Here is an 18,664-nt window from a genome sequence, read left to right as displayed (position 1 = left end):
CTCTGTGTGTCCTGAGGTGAACTCTGAACATTCCTTCCACCTCAGCTCTCTTAGTCACGGCGGAAAATGGATTGATCTACTTCCTCTGCTCCGGCTCCACACCACCACCCATGCCATATGTACACCCCACTTCAAGGTCTCCTGCAGCCAGCCTGAAGGGCATCTCTCCTGGGCAAGGAAACCCCCAGGGGCTGCAGCCTGATCAGCTGAATCCCACCACTGGACAGAATGATGGCTGCTGCCTGTCTGAAAGAGAAAGACTGGCTATGAAGGCTGGTATCACCATGATATCACCATCCATGTTACTCTGTTTAATAGAATGGTTTCTTGTCTCGAACTAAAACCCATTCCCCAGATTAGGCTGGGCAACCTAAGAGACAATGTAGATTTCTAAATAATTTTTTGAGTTAAAAGTACATTTTAACTTCTATTGTAGCCAGAGTTCAGCTGAGAACACTGACTTGTTGAGGCTGTTGTGGTGGCCTAACCTGTAGAACACTGACTTGTTGAGGCTGTTGTGGAGGGCTCCCTGTAGAACACTGACTTGTTTAGGCTGTTGTGGTGGCCTAACCTGTAGAACACTGACTTGTTGAGGCTGTTGTGGAGGGCTCCCTGTAGAACACTGACTTGTTTAGGCTGTTGTGGTGGCCTAACCTGTAGAACACTGACTTGTTGAGGCTGTTGTGGAGGGCTCCCTGTAGAACACTGACTTGTTTAGGCTGTTGTGGTGGCCTAACCTGTAGAACACTGACTTGTTGAGGCTGTTGCGGAGGCCTCTCTGTAGATGAGGCAACTATAGAACATTGAGCCACTATGTTGTTGTGTAGTATGTTTGTTTTGGCTTTGTGCCATGCCTCCATTAGCTACACTGTTTTGTTCTTCTATCCTCATGGGGACATAAAATGTATTTCCATTTCAAACCAAAAAACTAAACCTAACCACTAAACCCTTACCCTAATTCTAACCCCAATTGTAACCCTAAACCTAACCCCTAAGCTTAAAATAACCTTTGTACTCAAGGGTACGTGGGAAATGTCCCCACAAGGGAGACGTTTCCTTGTTTTACTATCCTTGTAGGGACGTTTGGGAATTTTAGGTCCCCATAAGGATAGAAGAACCAACACATACACTTCTCTTATTGTTAGCTAGTAGAGACATACTAATCCCCCTACCTCACCGTTGGCCAAAAATAATGTTGACACCAGCAGAACTGGTAAGCACTCTCATAGTGAGCATTTTATCGCTTTCTGAAATAAATTAACAACTAGAGTTGCACATTTTGGGGAATATTCAGAGGTGGAAACTTTCCGTGGGAATTAACGGGAATATATGGGAATTAACGGAAATATGTACAAATTAATATGACCACCATTTAAATGTAGATGTTTTTTGCATTGGATAAATTGACCATATCATATGGAGACAGAAACATAAACCTTTACCTTATCATAAGTAGACATAATTGCAAATGATTAAATCCTTCCAATAAAAAAAATATTTTTTAGTTACGAAATTAACTTTAATGAAATTAGTTGACTCTTCACATGGGATGATCTCGCTGAACAACAAAAGAAAGGGAACATTGAATGATCCCCAATGATCAATCGCATCTCCCAAAAATGTTTTCAACATACATCTGTAAAATTATAGTCTAGAAACTAAAGCTTTGGTTGTCTTCCTCTCAGGCTTCCATGTCTTCTCCCTGGACCTCCTCAATGTCCACCTCTTGAACATCAGACTCTGAGGCCTCATCGTCACTGTCACTTTCACTCGTTGACAGGCTCAAAAAGACTCAAATTTGTCCAGATGACCACAAATTTTTCAACCCTTGTATTGGTCAGCCTGTTGCGTGCTTTGGAGTGTGTGTTCCCAAACAAGGACCAGTTGTGCTCTGAGGTGGCTGATGTTGGTGGGATTTGGAGGATGAAGGCAACAGGGGAAGCACCTCAGATCCACAAAGTCCCTTGGCTGATGAGATATGTTGGCACGACTGCCATATTGCAACTCCATCCCAAAGCCCTTGCTTGGAAGTGTACTTCGCCAGACTGCCAATAACCTTGTCCTCATCCTGGCCAAGGTGGTGAGACACGGTAGTGATGACACCATAGGTCTTGTTAATCTCTGCACCAGACAGGATGATCTTGCCAGCATACTTGGGGTCCAACACGCTGCGGCGTGTATGGGCTTCAGGCAGAAGTTTTCACGCTTTTTAATGTATTTCCGCTTGGAGCAACAGTGAAGTGGGCAGGGAAGTACGGATTTCTTACATCTGCAAGCAGAGTCTGAACATCAGACAGGATGGCCTCTCTCAATCCGTAAAATGGCTATTTCTATAGGTTTCAGGATTTTCAGGCTGCTTACCACTCTCTCCGAAAATACATCATCCAGGAGAATCCTCTTGATGGGGCTGTCCATATTGGCAGACTGTGATATGGCCATTTCTTGGAGAGACTCCTTCCCCTCCAAGAGACTGTCAAACATGACAACACCACCCCAACGGGTGTTGCTGGGCAGCTTCAATGTGGTGCTTTTATTCTTCTCACTTTGCTTGGTGAGGTAGATTGCTGCTATAACTTGATGACCCTTCACACACCTAACCATTTCCTTGGCTCTCTTGTAGAGTGTATCCATTGTTTTCAGTGCCATGATGTCCTTGAGGAGCAGAATAAATGAATGAGCAGCACAGCCAATGGGTGTGATGTGAGGGTAGGACTCCTCCACTTTAGACCAAGCAGCCTTCATGTTTGCAGCATTGTCTGTCACCAGTGAAAATACCTTCTGTGGTCATTGACGACTGCCTTCAGCTCATCTGCAATATAGAGACCGGTGTGGCTGTGCTCTTGTAGAATACTGGTTGAGGGGTGGAGATTATGTAGTTAATTATTCCTTGCCCATGAAAATTCGACCATCCAGCAGAGATGATTGCAATACAGTCTGCTTTCTCTATGATTTGCTTGAGCTTCACTTGAACTTTGTTGCATCCAGAAAATGAGTAGGTAAAGCATGTCTGGTTGGAGGGGTGTATGCTGGGCGAAGAACATTCAGAAATCTCTTCCAATACACATTGTCTGTGAGCATCAGAGGTGAACCAGTTGCATACACAGCTCGAGCAAGACATTAATCAGCATTTATCTGACTACGTTCCTCCATTGAGTAAAAAAATAACTTCTGATTCCAGGAGGACCATGAGCTGTTGCTATTGATAAGGTGTCTGATTCATAATTTTGACCTCGCATAGAGATTAGAGGTCGACCGATTAATCAGAATGGGCGATTTCAAGTTTTCATAACAATCGGGAATCGGTATTGTTGTTATTTTGTTATTTTTTATATTTATTTTATCTTTATTTAACTAGGCAAGTCAGTTAAGAATACATTCTTATTTTCAATGACGGCCTAGGAACGTTGGGTTAACTGCCTCGTTCAGGGGCCGAACGACGATTTTCACCTTGTCGGCTCGGCGGATCCAATCTTGCAACCTTACAGTTAACTAGTCCAACGCAATAATGACCTGCCTCTCTCTCGTTGCACTCCACAAGGAGATTGACTGCCTGTTACGCGAATGCAGTAAGCCAAGGTAAGTTGCTAGCTAGCATTAAACTTATCTTATAAAAAACAATCAATCAATCATAATCACTAGTTAACTACACATGGTTGATGATATTACTAGATATTATCTAGCGTGTCCTGCGTTGCGTATAATCTGACTGCGCATAAAAGCATACAAATATCTAAGTATCTGACTGAGCGGTGGTAGGCAGAAGCAGTCGCGTAAACATTCATTCAAACAGCACTTTCGTGCGTTTTGCCAGCAGCTCTTCGTTGTGCGTCAAGCATTGCGCTGTTTATGACTTCAAGCCTATCAACTCCCGAGATGAGGCTGGTGTAACCGAAGTGAAATGTCACTCACTCTGAGCCTTGGGGTGGTTGTTTCCCTTGCTCTGCATGGGTAACGCTGCTTCGAGGGTGGCCGTTTTAGTTGTGTCCCTGGTTCGAGCCCAGGGTTCGAGCCCAGGGAGGAGCAAGGAGAGGGATGGAAGCTATACTGTTACGCAATACTAAAGTGCCCATAAGAACATCCAATAGTCAAAGGTTAATGAAATACAAATGGTATAGAGGGAAATAGTCCTATAATTCCTATAATAACTACAACCTAAAACTTCTTACCTGGGAATATTGAAGATTCATGTTAATAGGAACCACCAGCTTTCATATGTTCTCATGTTCTGAGCAAGGAACTTAAACGTTAGCTTTCTTACATTACACATATTGCACTTTTACTTTCTTCTCCAACACTTTGTTTTTGCATTATTTAAACCAAATGGAACATGTTTCATTATTTATTTGAGGCTAAATTGATTTTATTGATGTATTATTTTATGTTCAAATAAGTGTTCATTCAGTATTGTTGTAATTGTCATTATTACAAATACTTCTTCTTTTTTTTTAAAATCGCCAATTAAATCGGTAGTGGCTTTTTTGGTCCTCCAATAATCGGTATCGGTGTTGAAAAATCATAATCAGTCAACCTCTAATAGAGATAGAGGGACTTTTGTCAGAGGTTGCTTGTTGTGAGCACTTAGGGAACTTTATGCACTTGGACAGATGATTCTGCATCTTTGTTGCATTCTTCACATATGATTTGGCACAGCATTTGCAAATGTACATAGCTTTTCCTTCAAAATTAGCTGCAGTGAAATGTCTACACACATCAGATAGTGACGGTGGCATTTGCCTGTAAAGATTAGAAAAAAAATTGTAAAAGAAACCCAAATATAATTCCATGTACAGATAAATATTTAAGCAGTTAAACAACTGTAAGATAAAATGTTAAAAAATTAAACATGTATGGAAACAGGTGAATTAACACTTCTCAGTTAGCAGGCTCAAGCAAGCTAAATCCCACATGGTGGCAAAAACTAACAAGCAGAAATTGTTAAGTTAAAAATTATTTAAATACACTTGCTGTAGGCTACTATTTACTAGTTAACTTCTTGGCGCACCCATCCCTTTAGCGGGATCGTTTTCATAAACACCCGCTGAATTGCAGCGCACCAAATACAAATGAATTACTAAAAATATTTCATTTTCATGAAATCACAAGTGCAATATAGCAAAGCACAGCTTAGCTTTTTGTTAATCCACCTGGCGTGTCAGATTTCAATACAGCTTTTCGACGAAAGCATAACAAGCGTTTATGTAAGAACATCTCTCTCAGTAGACAAAATATTACAAACACTAGCAGCCAAGTAGATTGGTCACGAAAGTCAGAAAAGCAATAGATTAAATCGCTTACCTTTTTTTCACCTTTATTTAACCAGGTAGGCTAGTTGAGAACAAGTTCTCATTTACAATTGCGACCTGGCCAAGATAAAGCAAAGCAGTTCGACACATACAATGACACAGAGTTACACATGGAGTAAAACAAACATACAGTCAATAATACAGTAGAAACAAGTCTATATACGATGTGAGCAAATGAGGTGAGATAAGGGAGGTAAAGGCAAAAAAAGGCCATGGTGGCAAAGTAAATACAATATAGCAAGTAAAACACTGGAATGGTAGATTTGCAGTGGAAGTATGTGCAAAGTAGAAATTAAAATATCGGGCTGCAAAGGAGCAAAATAAAATAAATGAATAAAATAAATACAGTAGGGAAAGAGGTAGTTGTTTGGGCTAAATTATAGGTGGGCTATGTACAGGTGCAGTAATCTGTGAGCTACTCTGAAAGCTTGGTGCTTGGCACTGTGATAGACTGCATCCAATTTGTTGAGTAGGGTATTGGAGGCTATTTTGTAAATGACATCGCCGAAGTCGAGGATTGGTAGGATGGTCAGTTTTACAAGGGTATGTTTGGCAGCATGAGTGAAGGATGCTTTGTTGCGAAATAGGAAGCAAATTCTAGATTTAACTTTGGATTGGAGATGTTTGATGTGGGTCTGGAAGGAGAGTTTACAGTCTAACCAGACACCTAGGTATTTGTAGTTGTCCACGTATTCTAAGTCAGAGCCATCCAGAGTAGTGATGTTGGACAGGCGGGCAGGTGAAGGCAGTGATCGGTTGAAGAGCATGCATTTAGTTTTACTTGTATTTAAGAGCAATTGGAGGCCACGGAAGGAGAGTTGTATGGCATTGAAGCTTGCCTGGAGGGTTGTTAACACAGTGTCCAAAGGAGGGCCAGAAGTATACAGAATGGTGTCGTCTGAGTAGAGGTGGATCAGAGACTCACCAGCAGCAAGAGCGACATCATTGATGTATACAGAGAAGAGAGTCGGTCCAAGAATTGAACCCTGTGGCACACTCATAGAGATTGCCAGAGGTCCGAACAGCAGACCCTCCGATTTGACACACTGAACTCTATCAGAGAAGTAGTTGGTGAACCAGGTCGAGGCAATCTTTTGAGAAACCAAGGCTGTCGAGTCTGCCGATGAGGATGTGGTGATTGACAGAGTCGAAAGCCTTGGCCAGATCAATGAATACGGCTGCACAGTAATGTTTCTTATCGATGGTGGTTAAGATATCGTTTAGGACATTGAGCGTGGCTGAGGTGCACCCATGACCAGCTCTGAAACCAGATTGCATAGCAGAGAGGGTATGGTGAGATTCGAAATGGTCGGTAATCTGTTTGTTGACCTTTGACGATCTTCGGGTGTTTGCACTCACGAGACTCCCAGTTACACAATAAATGTTCCTTTTGTTCCATAAAGATTATTTTCATATCCAAAATACCTCCATTTGTTTGGCGCGTTATGTTCAGAAATCCACAGGCTCGAGCAGTCACGGCATCACAAGCGAAAATTCCAAATAGTATCCGTAAAGTCCACAGAAACAAAGTTTTTTACAATCAATCCTCAGGTTGTTTTTAAAATATATAATCGATAATATATCAACCGGGACTGTCGCTTTTTCAATAGGAGAGGGAGAGACAATGGCTGCCCCACTCTGTTGCGCAAGCAAAACTCTGCGAACACCCAGCTATCCACTGACGCAATGTTATCTTTCTCATTTCTCATTTTTCAAAATAAGAGCCTGAAAATATGTCTAAAGACTGTTGACACCTTGGGGAAGCCATAGGAAAAGGAATCTGGTTGATATCCCTTTAAATGGAGACAAGGCATCCAATGGAAACAGAGAGCTTTCAGGAAAAACAGCACTTCCTGGTTTGATTTTACTCAGGTTTTCACCTGCAATATCAGTTCTGTTATACTCACAGACAATATTTTGACAGTTTTGGAAACTTTAGAGTGTTTTCTATCCTAATCGGACAATTATATGCATATTCTAGTTTCTGGGCCTGAGAAATAGGCAGTTTCAAATGGGTACGTTTTTTAGCCAAAAACAAAAATCCTGCCCCCTACACTCAAGAAGTTAATAAAACAAATAATGTATGTCATATAAAATATATTCACCCCACCCAGTATTGTAATCAAAACTTACCAGAAAGCATGTAGTCATTGGCTCAGACAGTGTAGTAGTGTGGGCTCAATAGCATCTCATTAGTGTGCAAGGTCTTTAGAATCCACTGTGTAGTCATAGCAAAAAGTTTTGAGAATGACACAAATGTAAATTTTCACAACATTTGCTGCTTCAGTGTCTTTAGATATTTTTGCCAGATGTCACTATGGAATACTGACGTATAATTCATAAGCATTTCATAAGTGTCAAAGGCTTTTATTGACAATTACATTAACTTCTTATGGCTGGGGGCAGTATTGAGTAGCTTGGATGAACAAGGTGCCCAGAGTAAACTACCTGCTACTCAGGCCCAGTTTCTAATATATGCATAGTATTAGTATATTTGGATAGACAACACTCTGAAGTTTCTACAACTGTTTGAATGATGTCTGTGAGTATAACAGAACACAAATGGCAGGCAAAAACCTGAGAAAGAATCCAACCAGGAAGTGGGAAATCTGAGGTTTGTAGTTTTTCAAGTCATTGCCTATCGAATATCAGTCAGGATGTGTCTATGGGGTCATATTGCACTTCCTAAGGCTTCCACTAGATGTCAATAGTCTTTAAAACGTTGTTTGATGCTTCTACTGTGAAGGAGGGGGGAATGAGAGCTGAATGAGTCAGGGCTCTGCCAGAGTGGCATGAGCTGATCACGCGTTCTCACGTGAGAGTTAGCTTGCGTTCCATTGCATTTCTACAGACAAAGGAATTCTCTGGTTGGAACATATTGAAGATTTATGTTAAAAACATCCTAAAGGTTGATTCTATACTTCGTTTGACATGTTTCTACGAACTGTAATATGACTTTTCGGCTGAACTTTCGCCTGGACTTGCCCGCGCCTCGTGAGCTTGGATTGTGTACTAAACGCACAAACAAAAAGGAGGTATTTGGACATAAATGATGGACTTTATCGAACAAATCAAACATTTATTGTGGAACTAGGATTCCTGGGAGTGCATTCTGATAAATATCATCAAAGGTAAGTGAATATTTATAATGCTATTTCTGACTTCTGTTGACTCCACAGCATGGCGGATATCTGTATGGCTTGTTTTGTTGTCTGAGCGCTGTACTCAGATTATTGCATGGTGTGCTTTTTCGGTAAAGCTTTTTTGAAATCTGACACAGCGGTTGCATTAAGGAGAAGTTTATATAAAGTTCCATGCATAACACTTGTATTTTCAGAAACATTTATGATGAGTATTTCTGTAAAATGATGTGGCTCTCTGCAAAATCACTGGATGTTTTGGAAGCAAAACATTACTGAACGTAACGCGCCAATGTAAAATTAGATTTTTGGATATAAATATGAACATTATCTAACAAAACATACATGTATTGTGTAACATGAAGTCCTATGAGTGTCATCTGATGAAGATTATCAAAGGTTAGTGATGAATTTTCTCTCTATTTCTGCTTTTTGTGACTCCTCTTTGGCTGGAAAAATGGCTGTGTTTTTCTGTGACTAGGTGCAGACCTAACATAATCGTTTGGTGTGCTTCTAGTGAAGCCTTTTTGAAATCGGACACTGTGGTGGGATTAACAACAAGTTTATCTTTAAAATTGTGTAAAATACTTCTAAGTTTGAGGAATTTAAATTTTGAGATTTCTGTTGTTTTGAATTTGGCGCCCTGCACTTTCACTGGCTGTTGTCATATCGATCCCGTTAGTGAAGCCATAAGAAGTTTAAGTTGATGCAAAGAGACAATATTTGCAGTGTTGACCCTTCCTTTTCAAGACCTCTGCAATCCACCCTGGCATGCTGTCAATTAACTTCTGGGTCACATCCTGACTGATGGCAGCCCATTCTTGCATAATCAATGCTTGGAGTTAGTCAGAATTTGTGGGTTTTTGTTTGTCCACTCGCTTCTTGAGGATTGACCACAAGTTCTCAATGGGATTAAGGTCTGGGGAGTTTCCTGGCCATGGACCCAAAATATCGATGTTTTGTTCCCCGAGCCACTTAGTTATCACTTTTGCCTTATGGCAAATGTGCTCCGTCATGCTGGAAAGGCATTGTTCATCACCAAACTGTTCCTGAATGGTTGGAAGAACTTTCTCTCGGAGGATGTGTTGGTACCATTCTTCATTCGTGGCTTGTTCTTAGGTAAAATTGTGAGTGAGCCCACTCCCTTGGCTGAGAAGCAACCCCACACATGAATGGTCTCAGGATGCTTTACTTGGCATGACACAGGACTGATGGTAGCGCTCACCTTGTCTTCTTCGGACAAGCTTTTTTCCGGATGCCCCAAACAATCGGAAAGGCGATTCATCAGAGAATACTTTACCCTGGTCCTCAGCAGTCCAATCCCTGTACCTTTTGCAGAATATCAGTCCGTCCCTGATGTTTTTTTCCCTGGAAAGAAGTGGCGTCTTTGCTGCCATCCTCCAAAAGTCTTCGCCTCACTGTGCGTGCAGATGCACTCACACCTGCCTGCTGCCATTCCTGAGCAAGCTCTGTACTGTTGGTGCCCCGATCCCGCAGCTGAATCAACTTTAAGAGCCGGTCCTGGTGCTTGCTGGACTTTCTTGGGCACCCTGAAGCCTTCTTCACAACAATTGAATCGCTCTCCTTGAAGTTCTTGATGATCCGATAAATGGTTGATTTAGGTGCAATCTTCCTGGCAGCAATATCCTTGCCTGTGAAGCCCTTTCTGTGCAAAGCAATGATGACGGCACATGTTTCCTTGCAGGTAACCATGGTTGACAGAGGAAGAACAATGATTCCAAGCACCACCCTCCTTTTGAAGCTTCCAGTCTGTTATTCAAACTCAAATCAGCATGACAGAGTGATCTCCAGCCTCTCCATCTCTCAACACTCACACCTGTGTTAACGAGAGAATCACTGACAAGATGTTAGCTGGTCCTTTTGTGGCAGGGCTGAAATGCAGTGGAAATGTTTGTTGGGGATTCAGTTCATTTGCATGGCAAAGAGGGACCTTGCAATTAATTGAAATTCATCTGATCACTCTTCATAACATTCTGGAGGATGTGCAAATTGCCATCACACAAACTGAGGCAGCAGACTTTATGAAAATGTATATTTGTGTCATTCTCAAAACTTTTGGCCACGACTGTACATGTGATGTAAGAATACACTGTGCATGCAGACGATTGCAATTCCATTGAATTGGGAATAGTTTAACCAAAATATGCCACAATACCTATAATTAATTGCCTTATGTGTATCCCAAAAAAAGGTTCACTGTTATAAGCCAACTTTTTTGATGAATTTAAGCTAAATTCCCCAAATTCCAGGGCTTAACTTCCCATTAAAATTTCCGGAAGAATTCTTGAAAATTACTGGAAAGTTTCCGACCCTGTGCAACCCTATTAACAACTATAACACCATATACATAATTGCAATTGCCAAAACTTTCAAATGCAATAATATCTCAGAGAAGCTCAGAGGAGAAGCTCAGAGGAGAAGCTCAGAGGAGAAGCTCAGAGGGGTTGTGTGTCTCTTTGTTAACAATAGCTGGTACGCAATCTCTAATATTAACAAAGTCTTGAGGTTCTGCTCACCTGACTTAGAATACTTCATGATAACCTGTAGACCATACTATTTACCAAGAGAGTTTTCATTTTTTTATAGCTGTTTATTTACCACCCCAAACATTTGCTGGCCGGCACTGGGTGCCGATGACACAGATGTCAATTAAGGCAGCCCCCCGCACCTCTATGATTCAGAGGGGTTGGGTTAAATGCGGAAGACACATTTCGGGTTGTACAACTTACTAGGTATCCCCCTTTCCCTGAGATCGCACTCAACAAGCTTTATAGAGCCATAAGCAAACAAGAAAATGCCCAACCAGAGGCGGCACTCCTAGTGGTCGGTGACTTTAATGCAGGAAAACTGAAATCTGTTTTACTACATTTCTACCAGCATGTGTCTGTGCAATGAAAGGGGGGGGAACTCTAGATCACATTTACTCCAGACACAGAGCATACAAAGCTCTCCCTCGCCCTCCAATTGGCAAATCTAACCATAACTCTATTCTTCTCCCGGTTTGATACAGTCAAGACAAGGTACAACGTAATAATATTGGATGATAAATAACCTAGCAGTGGCAGCTATTAGTCTACTATAGGGCGAGACGGCTTGGTTGGTTTCTGGCTCGCCTCTCACTCCATCCTCCCTGCTCCTTGTGTCACTCGCTCACTCACCGTAGCCTACACACACAGCACACACGGCTCCTGCTAGAGCATCACCTCTATCTACGTCCTCTCCCTGACGCTTTATCAGCTCTGGTTAATAAAGTAGATTAAAAATGGACTTTTCTGGTGTTTCTTTCACTCTGATCAGGTCTGGATCCGATCAGGTATATACAGAAAGGGACTCCTCTGGTCCGTTTGAGACGGGTCTCTATATTATGCATATCGGGTCCGGATGGGAAAAGGCCGTGGTCCATTTCAGAACGTGAAGGCCTCTACTTTCCATGCTTACTAAATGTTTGCACTTTTGGTGACTTGACATACATTGCAAACTCTATGAATACGAACATAATGCATTATGCATTACCTTAATTGGAGGGTGATTCTTATGATATTGCCAGCAGTAAGAGTTCAGTTAAATTTCAATTTACTGCCCTAAACTTGCCAGGCCCTAGACAGCGCCAAAAACAACTAATCAGAGTTTAACGGGTTAAATCTTAACCATCTGTAACTCTCTCACACTCATGTACAAACAAACACAAACACACATGCATACATACTACTTAAGCATGGACGCACCCACCAACACACACCTTCCCACAATCTTTCCCACAAGGACTTTAATGACCCTTAGGAAATAATTAAGCCATATTCTCACACAGTTGGCTCTGGGAGTAATCCCAACAAGATGTAGAAAAGTCTCAGATCGGTTAAACACTTTACATCAGCTACTGTGTCAGTTGTCCGTGTACTGTTCAATTGTATATTTTATAGGCCTAACAGAAAAAAAATGTAATTTATATGGAAAGAATAGTTACAGGTAATAAAAATAAAATATCAGATACCTTTACTGTAATCCACATATTTGGTCTTACATGATTAGGCCTATAACCACTTGTAAAATGCTTTAACTTACTGCACACACGTGGCCAGAAACTTCTGAAGGCATAGGCCTACCTGGGCTGACAGGTAGCCTAGTGGTTAAGAGTGTCTGGCCAGTGAACGAAAGGTTGCCAGTTTGAATCCCTGAGCTGACTAGGTAAAAAAAAAAAAAATGCCTATGTGCCCTTGAGCAAAGGCACTTAACATGAATTGCTCCTGTAAGTCACTCTGGATAAGAGCATCTGTTAAATTACTCAAATGTGAATATACATAAGCAAGAAGAAAAATAGAAGGAGATAATTAAATGGACTGAACCATATTGGAATGCTATGATGATGTCAGTCTCAATGGTTGTCATTGTAAATAAGAATTTGTTCCACAACTGACTTGCCTTGTTAAATCAAATAAATTGTGCCTTGGCTGTCCCAGAAATCCTCAGGCCACATCTTCAGAAACACAGAGAAGTATTTCTGCACAGGCCTAAAGTTACTCCTTTTTCATTTGGGGATTTATACTGAGCAAGTATTTGAGAAAGCTGTATATGATTTCATTCCAGTGGTGGTCGGTGCCATTTAAGATGAGGTAGGACAATATACACTGCTCAAAAAAATAAAGGGAGCACTTAAACAACACAATGTAAATCCAAGTCAATCACACTTCTGTGAAATCAAACTGTCCACTGAGGAAGCAACACCGATTGACAATAAATTTCACATGCTGTTGTGCAAATGGAATAGACAACAGGTGGAAATTATAGGCAATTAGCAAGACACCCCCAGTAAAGGAGTGGTTCTGCAGGTGGTGACCACAGACCACTTCTCAGTTCCTATGCTTCCTGGATGATGTTTTGGTTACTTTTGAATGCTGGCGGTGCTTTCACTCTAGTGGTAGCATGAGACAGAGTCTACAACCCACACAAGTGGCTCAGGTAGTGCAGCTCATCCAGGATGACACATCAATGCAAGCTGTGGCAAGAAGGTTTGCTGTGTCTGTCAGCGTAGTGTCCAGAGCATGAAGGCACTACCAGGAGACAGGCCAGTACATCAGGAGACATGGAGGAGGCCGTAGGAGGGTAACAACCCAGCAGCAGGACCGCTACCTCCACCTTTGTGCAAGGAGGAGCACTGCCAGAGCCCTACAAAATTACCTCCAGCAGGCCACAAATGTGTCTGCTCAAACGGTCAGAAACAGACTCCATGAGGGTGGTATGAGGGCCCGACGTCCACAGGGGGGGGGTGGTGCTTACACCCCAAACCATGCAGGACGTTTGGCATTTGCCAGAGAACACCAAGATTGGCAAATTCGCCACTGGCGCCCTGTGCTCTTCACAGATGAAATTAGGTTCACACTGAGCACATGACAGACGTGACAGAGTCTGGAGACGCCATGGAGGACGTTCTGCTGCCTGCAACATCCTCCAGCATGACCGGTTTGGCGGTGGGTCAGTCATGGTGTGGGGTGGCATTTCTTTGGGGGACCGCACAGCCCTCCATGTGCTCGCCAGAGGTAGCCTGACTGCCATTAGGTACCGAGATGAGATCCTCAGACCCCTTGTGAGACCATATGCTGGTGCGGTTGGCCCTGGGTTCCTCCTAATGCAAGATAATGCTAGCCCTCATGTGGCTGGAGTGTGTCAGCAGTTCCTGCAAGAGGAAGGAATTGATGCTATGGACTGGCCCGCCCGTTCCCCAGACCTGAATCCAATTGAGCACATCTGGGACATCATGTCTCGCTCCATCCACCAACGCCACGTTGCACCACAGGCTGTCCAGGAGTTGGCGGATGCTTTAGTCCGGGTCTGGGAGGAGATCCCTCAGGAGACCATCCGACACCTCATCAGGAGCATGCCCAGGCATTGTAGGGAGGTCATACAGGCACGTGGAGGCCACACACACTACTGAGCCTAATTTTGACTTGTTTTAAGGACATTACATCAAAGTTGGATCGGCCTGTAGTGTGGTTTTCCACTTTAATTTTGCGTGTGACTCCATTGATCAATTTTGTGTGATTTTGTTGTCAGCACATTCAACTATGTAAAGAAAAAAGTATTTAATAAGAATATTTCATTCATTCAGGATGTGTTATTTTAGTGTTCCCTTTATTTTTTTGAGCAGTGTATTTTCTTATAAGTGTAACAGTATAGACTTTACATCCGTCCCCTCGCCCCGACCTGGGCGCGAACCAGGAACGCTCTGCACACGTCAACAGTCACCCTCGAAGCATCGTTACCCATCGCTCCACAAAGGCCACGCCCCTTGCAGAGCAAGGGGAACCACTACTTCTAGGTCTCAGAGCAAGTGACGTCACCGATTGAAATGCCACTAGCGCGCACCACCGCTAACTAGCTAGCCATTTCACATCGGCTACACTCACCCCCCTTTTGACCTCCTCCTCTTTCCGCAGTAACCAGTGATCCGGGTCAACAGCATCAATGTAACAGTGTAGACTTTACGTCCGTCCCCTCGCCCCGACCTGGGCGCGAACCAGGGACGCTCTGCACACGTTAACAGTCACCCTCGAAGCATCGTTACCCATCACTCCACAAAAGCCACGGCCCTTGCAGAGCAAGGGGAACCACTACTTCAAGATCTCAGAGCAAGTGACATCACCGATTGAAACGCCACTAGCAGGCACCACCGCTAACTAGCTAGCCATTTCACATTGGCTACATAAGCATGGACTTATTTCTATTACAGCATATTGGATGACTGCCATTCATATTCCACTCACCCAGCTTAATGTAACATCGATAGGTTTAGGCAACTACATGATACTCAAATGTTCCCTATACCCATCATGAGGTTGCTAGAACCTAGCCGATGAATGAACGTTTAAAATGTAGGTGCACAGATCAAGAGTTATTTGAGGTGACAGATATTGACACATTCAATACGGCCTTGCACACTCTTGCCTGCATCTAGCTGATCTAGGGTGTAATCATTAGTCCAACAGTTGCAAATGAGAGATTCTATTGGATAGATTCCGGTATGTTTATCCCCGATTCGTTCCGTTTGCTTCATTTAAGAAACATTTTTCAAAAAGAATCGGTGGAATGATTACACCCCTGATCAAACACAAACACAGTTCACTTTCATATCAGCCACATACAAACATCATGATCCCTTTGATCTTTGTATAATTAATTATCGCATTTACGCGCTCACCTCCTCTCACCCTTTCCCTTCACTTGTGGACTTCAGTGCACAACACATCAGCTGTCTGTGACCAGGCGAAAAAAACATTCCAAGCCAAACCTTCAAATCATAACCGCTAACAGCTACATCATTGTCACCATATTAACGTCATTGTCAACATAACTACTAGAACTAACACGTTGGTAAACCCGCTACAATCATGCAGTACAGTGTACAGTCAGCAGCAAGCAGTTCAGCAGTTACACCGGTTACACTACTACTACTAAACTCAAAAGCTTACATTGACTTGGAAGAGTTCCAGAATTGGATAGCTATAGCCAGCTAGCTAACATAGCATCCCTCTCTGTTTGAGCTGGGTGTTTGAGTAGGCTAAACTAGCTAGCTGCATTCGCTAGCTAAGTAAGTGAAAGTGATAGTATGTTTTTCAAAAAAATATATAAATACTACAAAATCTCTCACTTGCTTCTTCTCCATTTTTGAAGAAATGAATTTGTTCAAAACTGTTTAACTATTGTCTTTCTCTCTTTTTGAGTCAACTCCTCACCACATTTTATACACTGCATTGCTAGTTAGCTGTAGCTTGCGCTTTCAGTACTAGATTAATTCTCTGATCCTTTGATTGGGTCGACAACATGTCAGTTCATGCTGCAAGAGCTCTGATAGGTTGGAGGACATCCTCCGGAAGCTGTCATAATTACTGTGTAAGTCTATGGAAGGGGGTGGGAACCATGAGCCTCCTAGGTTTTGTATTGAAGTCAATGTACCCAGAGGAGGACGGAAACTAGCTGTCCTCCGGCTACACCATGGTGCTACCCTACAGAATGCTGTTGAGGCTACTGTAGACCTTCATTGCAAAACAGTGTGTTTTAATAAATTATTTGGTGATGTGAATATATTTAGCATAGTTTTATCTAAAAATGATCACTTTTTGAACTTTTCACAATTTATTTGTATGTAATTCACTGAGGATGGTCCTCCCCTTCCTCCTCGCAGAAGCCTCCACTGTTTCACTCACAGGGACAACATAAGACACATGCAAGCGCACAAACTGTACACACACACACACTGTACACACTGTACACACACACAGCTGTAACATTCCATCAACTCTAGGTCGTTTACATTGAACATACATTTTGTCTGGTTGCTTGACAAATCCTACACGTAGTGTAAAGAAAACGTATTTAGAATTAGAATGCATAAAAATAACTACATTAATATTGTTATAAACCGACGTGAACCTGGTAATATCAGTTTTTTTTTATTTAGAAAAGTATATATTATAGTAAGCAAATACTTATTATGGTCTTATTAAATATAAATGCATGTGACACATTCTCAATACTTTGTTGGAATCCTTCAAATGTTTGTGGAAAAAAAACGTAAAAGTAATAGCATAGATTACAACAAACCCAAAACCGTTGCACTACTTGAATTTCCTATAAAGGAAAACGTTTTCCTCAGCTATGCTATTAGTAATTCTTACTTAGTTGTGAAAAACTGCATTACAAAATATGTTTCTTTTGTAACTAGGTTGTGCAATAAAGTGAAAAAAGTAGGAAAAGATGCAGAAGTGTGTTTTCATAATGAGAACCGTATCAGATTACAATAACATACTTCATGCCAGCAATCCCCCGCGCGCCCCGCCCTCCTGTAAGCATCGCGTGAGAGTGCAGCAGACTCTCAAACTTGATTGTGATTAAAGCAAGAGTACTTACTATTCCATGTCAGACATAAACTATACACGAAGAGAGATTCTTAAGGTGACCGGGATAAAGACAAACGGGAGGCACGAGAACTTCTGGTCAGGCACAAATGTACAGCTACACAACACATCAATACTGCACACATGCTCTTACGAGCGGTGCATGCGTACAATGAGACTTTGTCCTCTGTGCAGAAAGAAACCCAGTTACCCCAGAAGAAAGCAGGAAAAGCAAACTAGCAATAAATCAAAACCAATAACAATTTATGAAGAAAATAATCCAACAACACGAAGTGAATGATTGGTTTTAGATGCCTTACGTAAAGTATAGAAAAGGCTAGGCTTATGTATAGGCTAGGCTTATGTATAGCCAAGAATGCTCAACTCCATGATACACGATGGAACTCGATATGCAGCACATTATCAAATCAAGCGCCATTCTGTATCCAGCTCATGCTAGACTTAAATCGAACTTCCCAAAACATTTATTGTCAGGTCAAACAGGTTTAAATTACATTCTTACGTTTTTTGAACGGGCTTCTTCCGCTTCTTGACAGCATAGACTCCAGTGTTACTCAACATGTTGACGCTTCTGCTGTATTAGTTGGTACAAAATGTTCAAAAACACGAACACAATAACATCCACTGTCTTCCTCAGAGACCGTTCTCAAATTAACAAGGGAAGTTAATATCCAGACATGCGTGAATCCCTTCAAATAGAGCGGTCTCTCCTTAACGCAGATCCCCCGCGACGTTAACTTGACAGACCCAAGCGGTCAAAGTCACTGGCAAAGTCGACCGTAATAGACGTGCGGCGTAAATCCAGAAGTGCTTGGGGGAGGAAGCAAGTTTCGGAAAGTTCCCCCGATCAACAGAGTAAATAATATGTGCGTGATCACAGAAAATGTCCCTTCCTGTTCTTTTTTTGTTCATGAGAAGTCTCTCTAGAGACCCTCAAAACAAACAACAAAATAGTTATTCTAAAGGGGTAGATTTGACTGTATACAACCCAACGCTCGGAACAGTTTCTGAACTGCTCTCTTGCAGCAGGTAAAATGTGCCTATCGTTCCTGGCATGGGGCGTTTTCAGGAAATCAGATAACTTATGAGCTGTTTTTTTTAACCCTAACAGTCCCGAGTCCCAGCGTTTCATACATCTGATTTTCATTTGTCTGCATCTCCAGCAGCCCTTGTAATTAGCCTCACAATTAAGTGTTTTACAATTTTATTTTCAGGACAACCAGAGCTACAAGTAGAACACCAAACTATTTGTCATAAACATTTGCATTCAAATGTCAATAAAAAAAATAAA

At 42.0% G+C, this 18,664-nt stretch overlaps 1 protein-coding gene across 2 annotated transcripts in view; it reads right to left on the bottom strand.

Annotated features, from left to right (window-relative positions):
* Positions 1–18,410, bottom strand: part of LOC109871284 (aryl hydrocarbon receptor) — an 80,221-nt gene extending 61,811 nt beyond the window's left edge. The window contains exon 1 of one of the 2 annotated variants that reach the window (XM_031805508.1): positions 17,876–18,410. In XM_031805508.1, the coding sequence (XP_031661368.1) occupies positions 17,876–17,934 (59 nt within the window). In that variant the 5' untranslated portion in view covers positions 17,935–18,410. The remainder of the gene's footprint in view (positions 1–17,875) is intronic. The other variant, XM_020462105.2, reaches the window with a different exon arrangement.
* Positions 18,411–18,664: the final 254 nt, after the last annotated feature.

This window comes from Oncorhynchus kisutch, linkage group LG26, assembly GCF_002021735.2.
Source record: "Oncorhynchus kisutch isolate 150728-3 linkage group LG26, Okis_V2, whole genome shotgun sequence".
Taxonomy (NCBI): Eukaryota; Metazoa; Chordata; class Actinopteri; order Salmoniformes; family Salmonidae; genus Oncorhynchus; species Oncorhynchus kisutch.
This window is presented reverse-complemented; position numbering and strand designations above follow the sequence as displayed.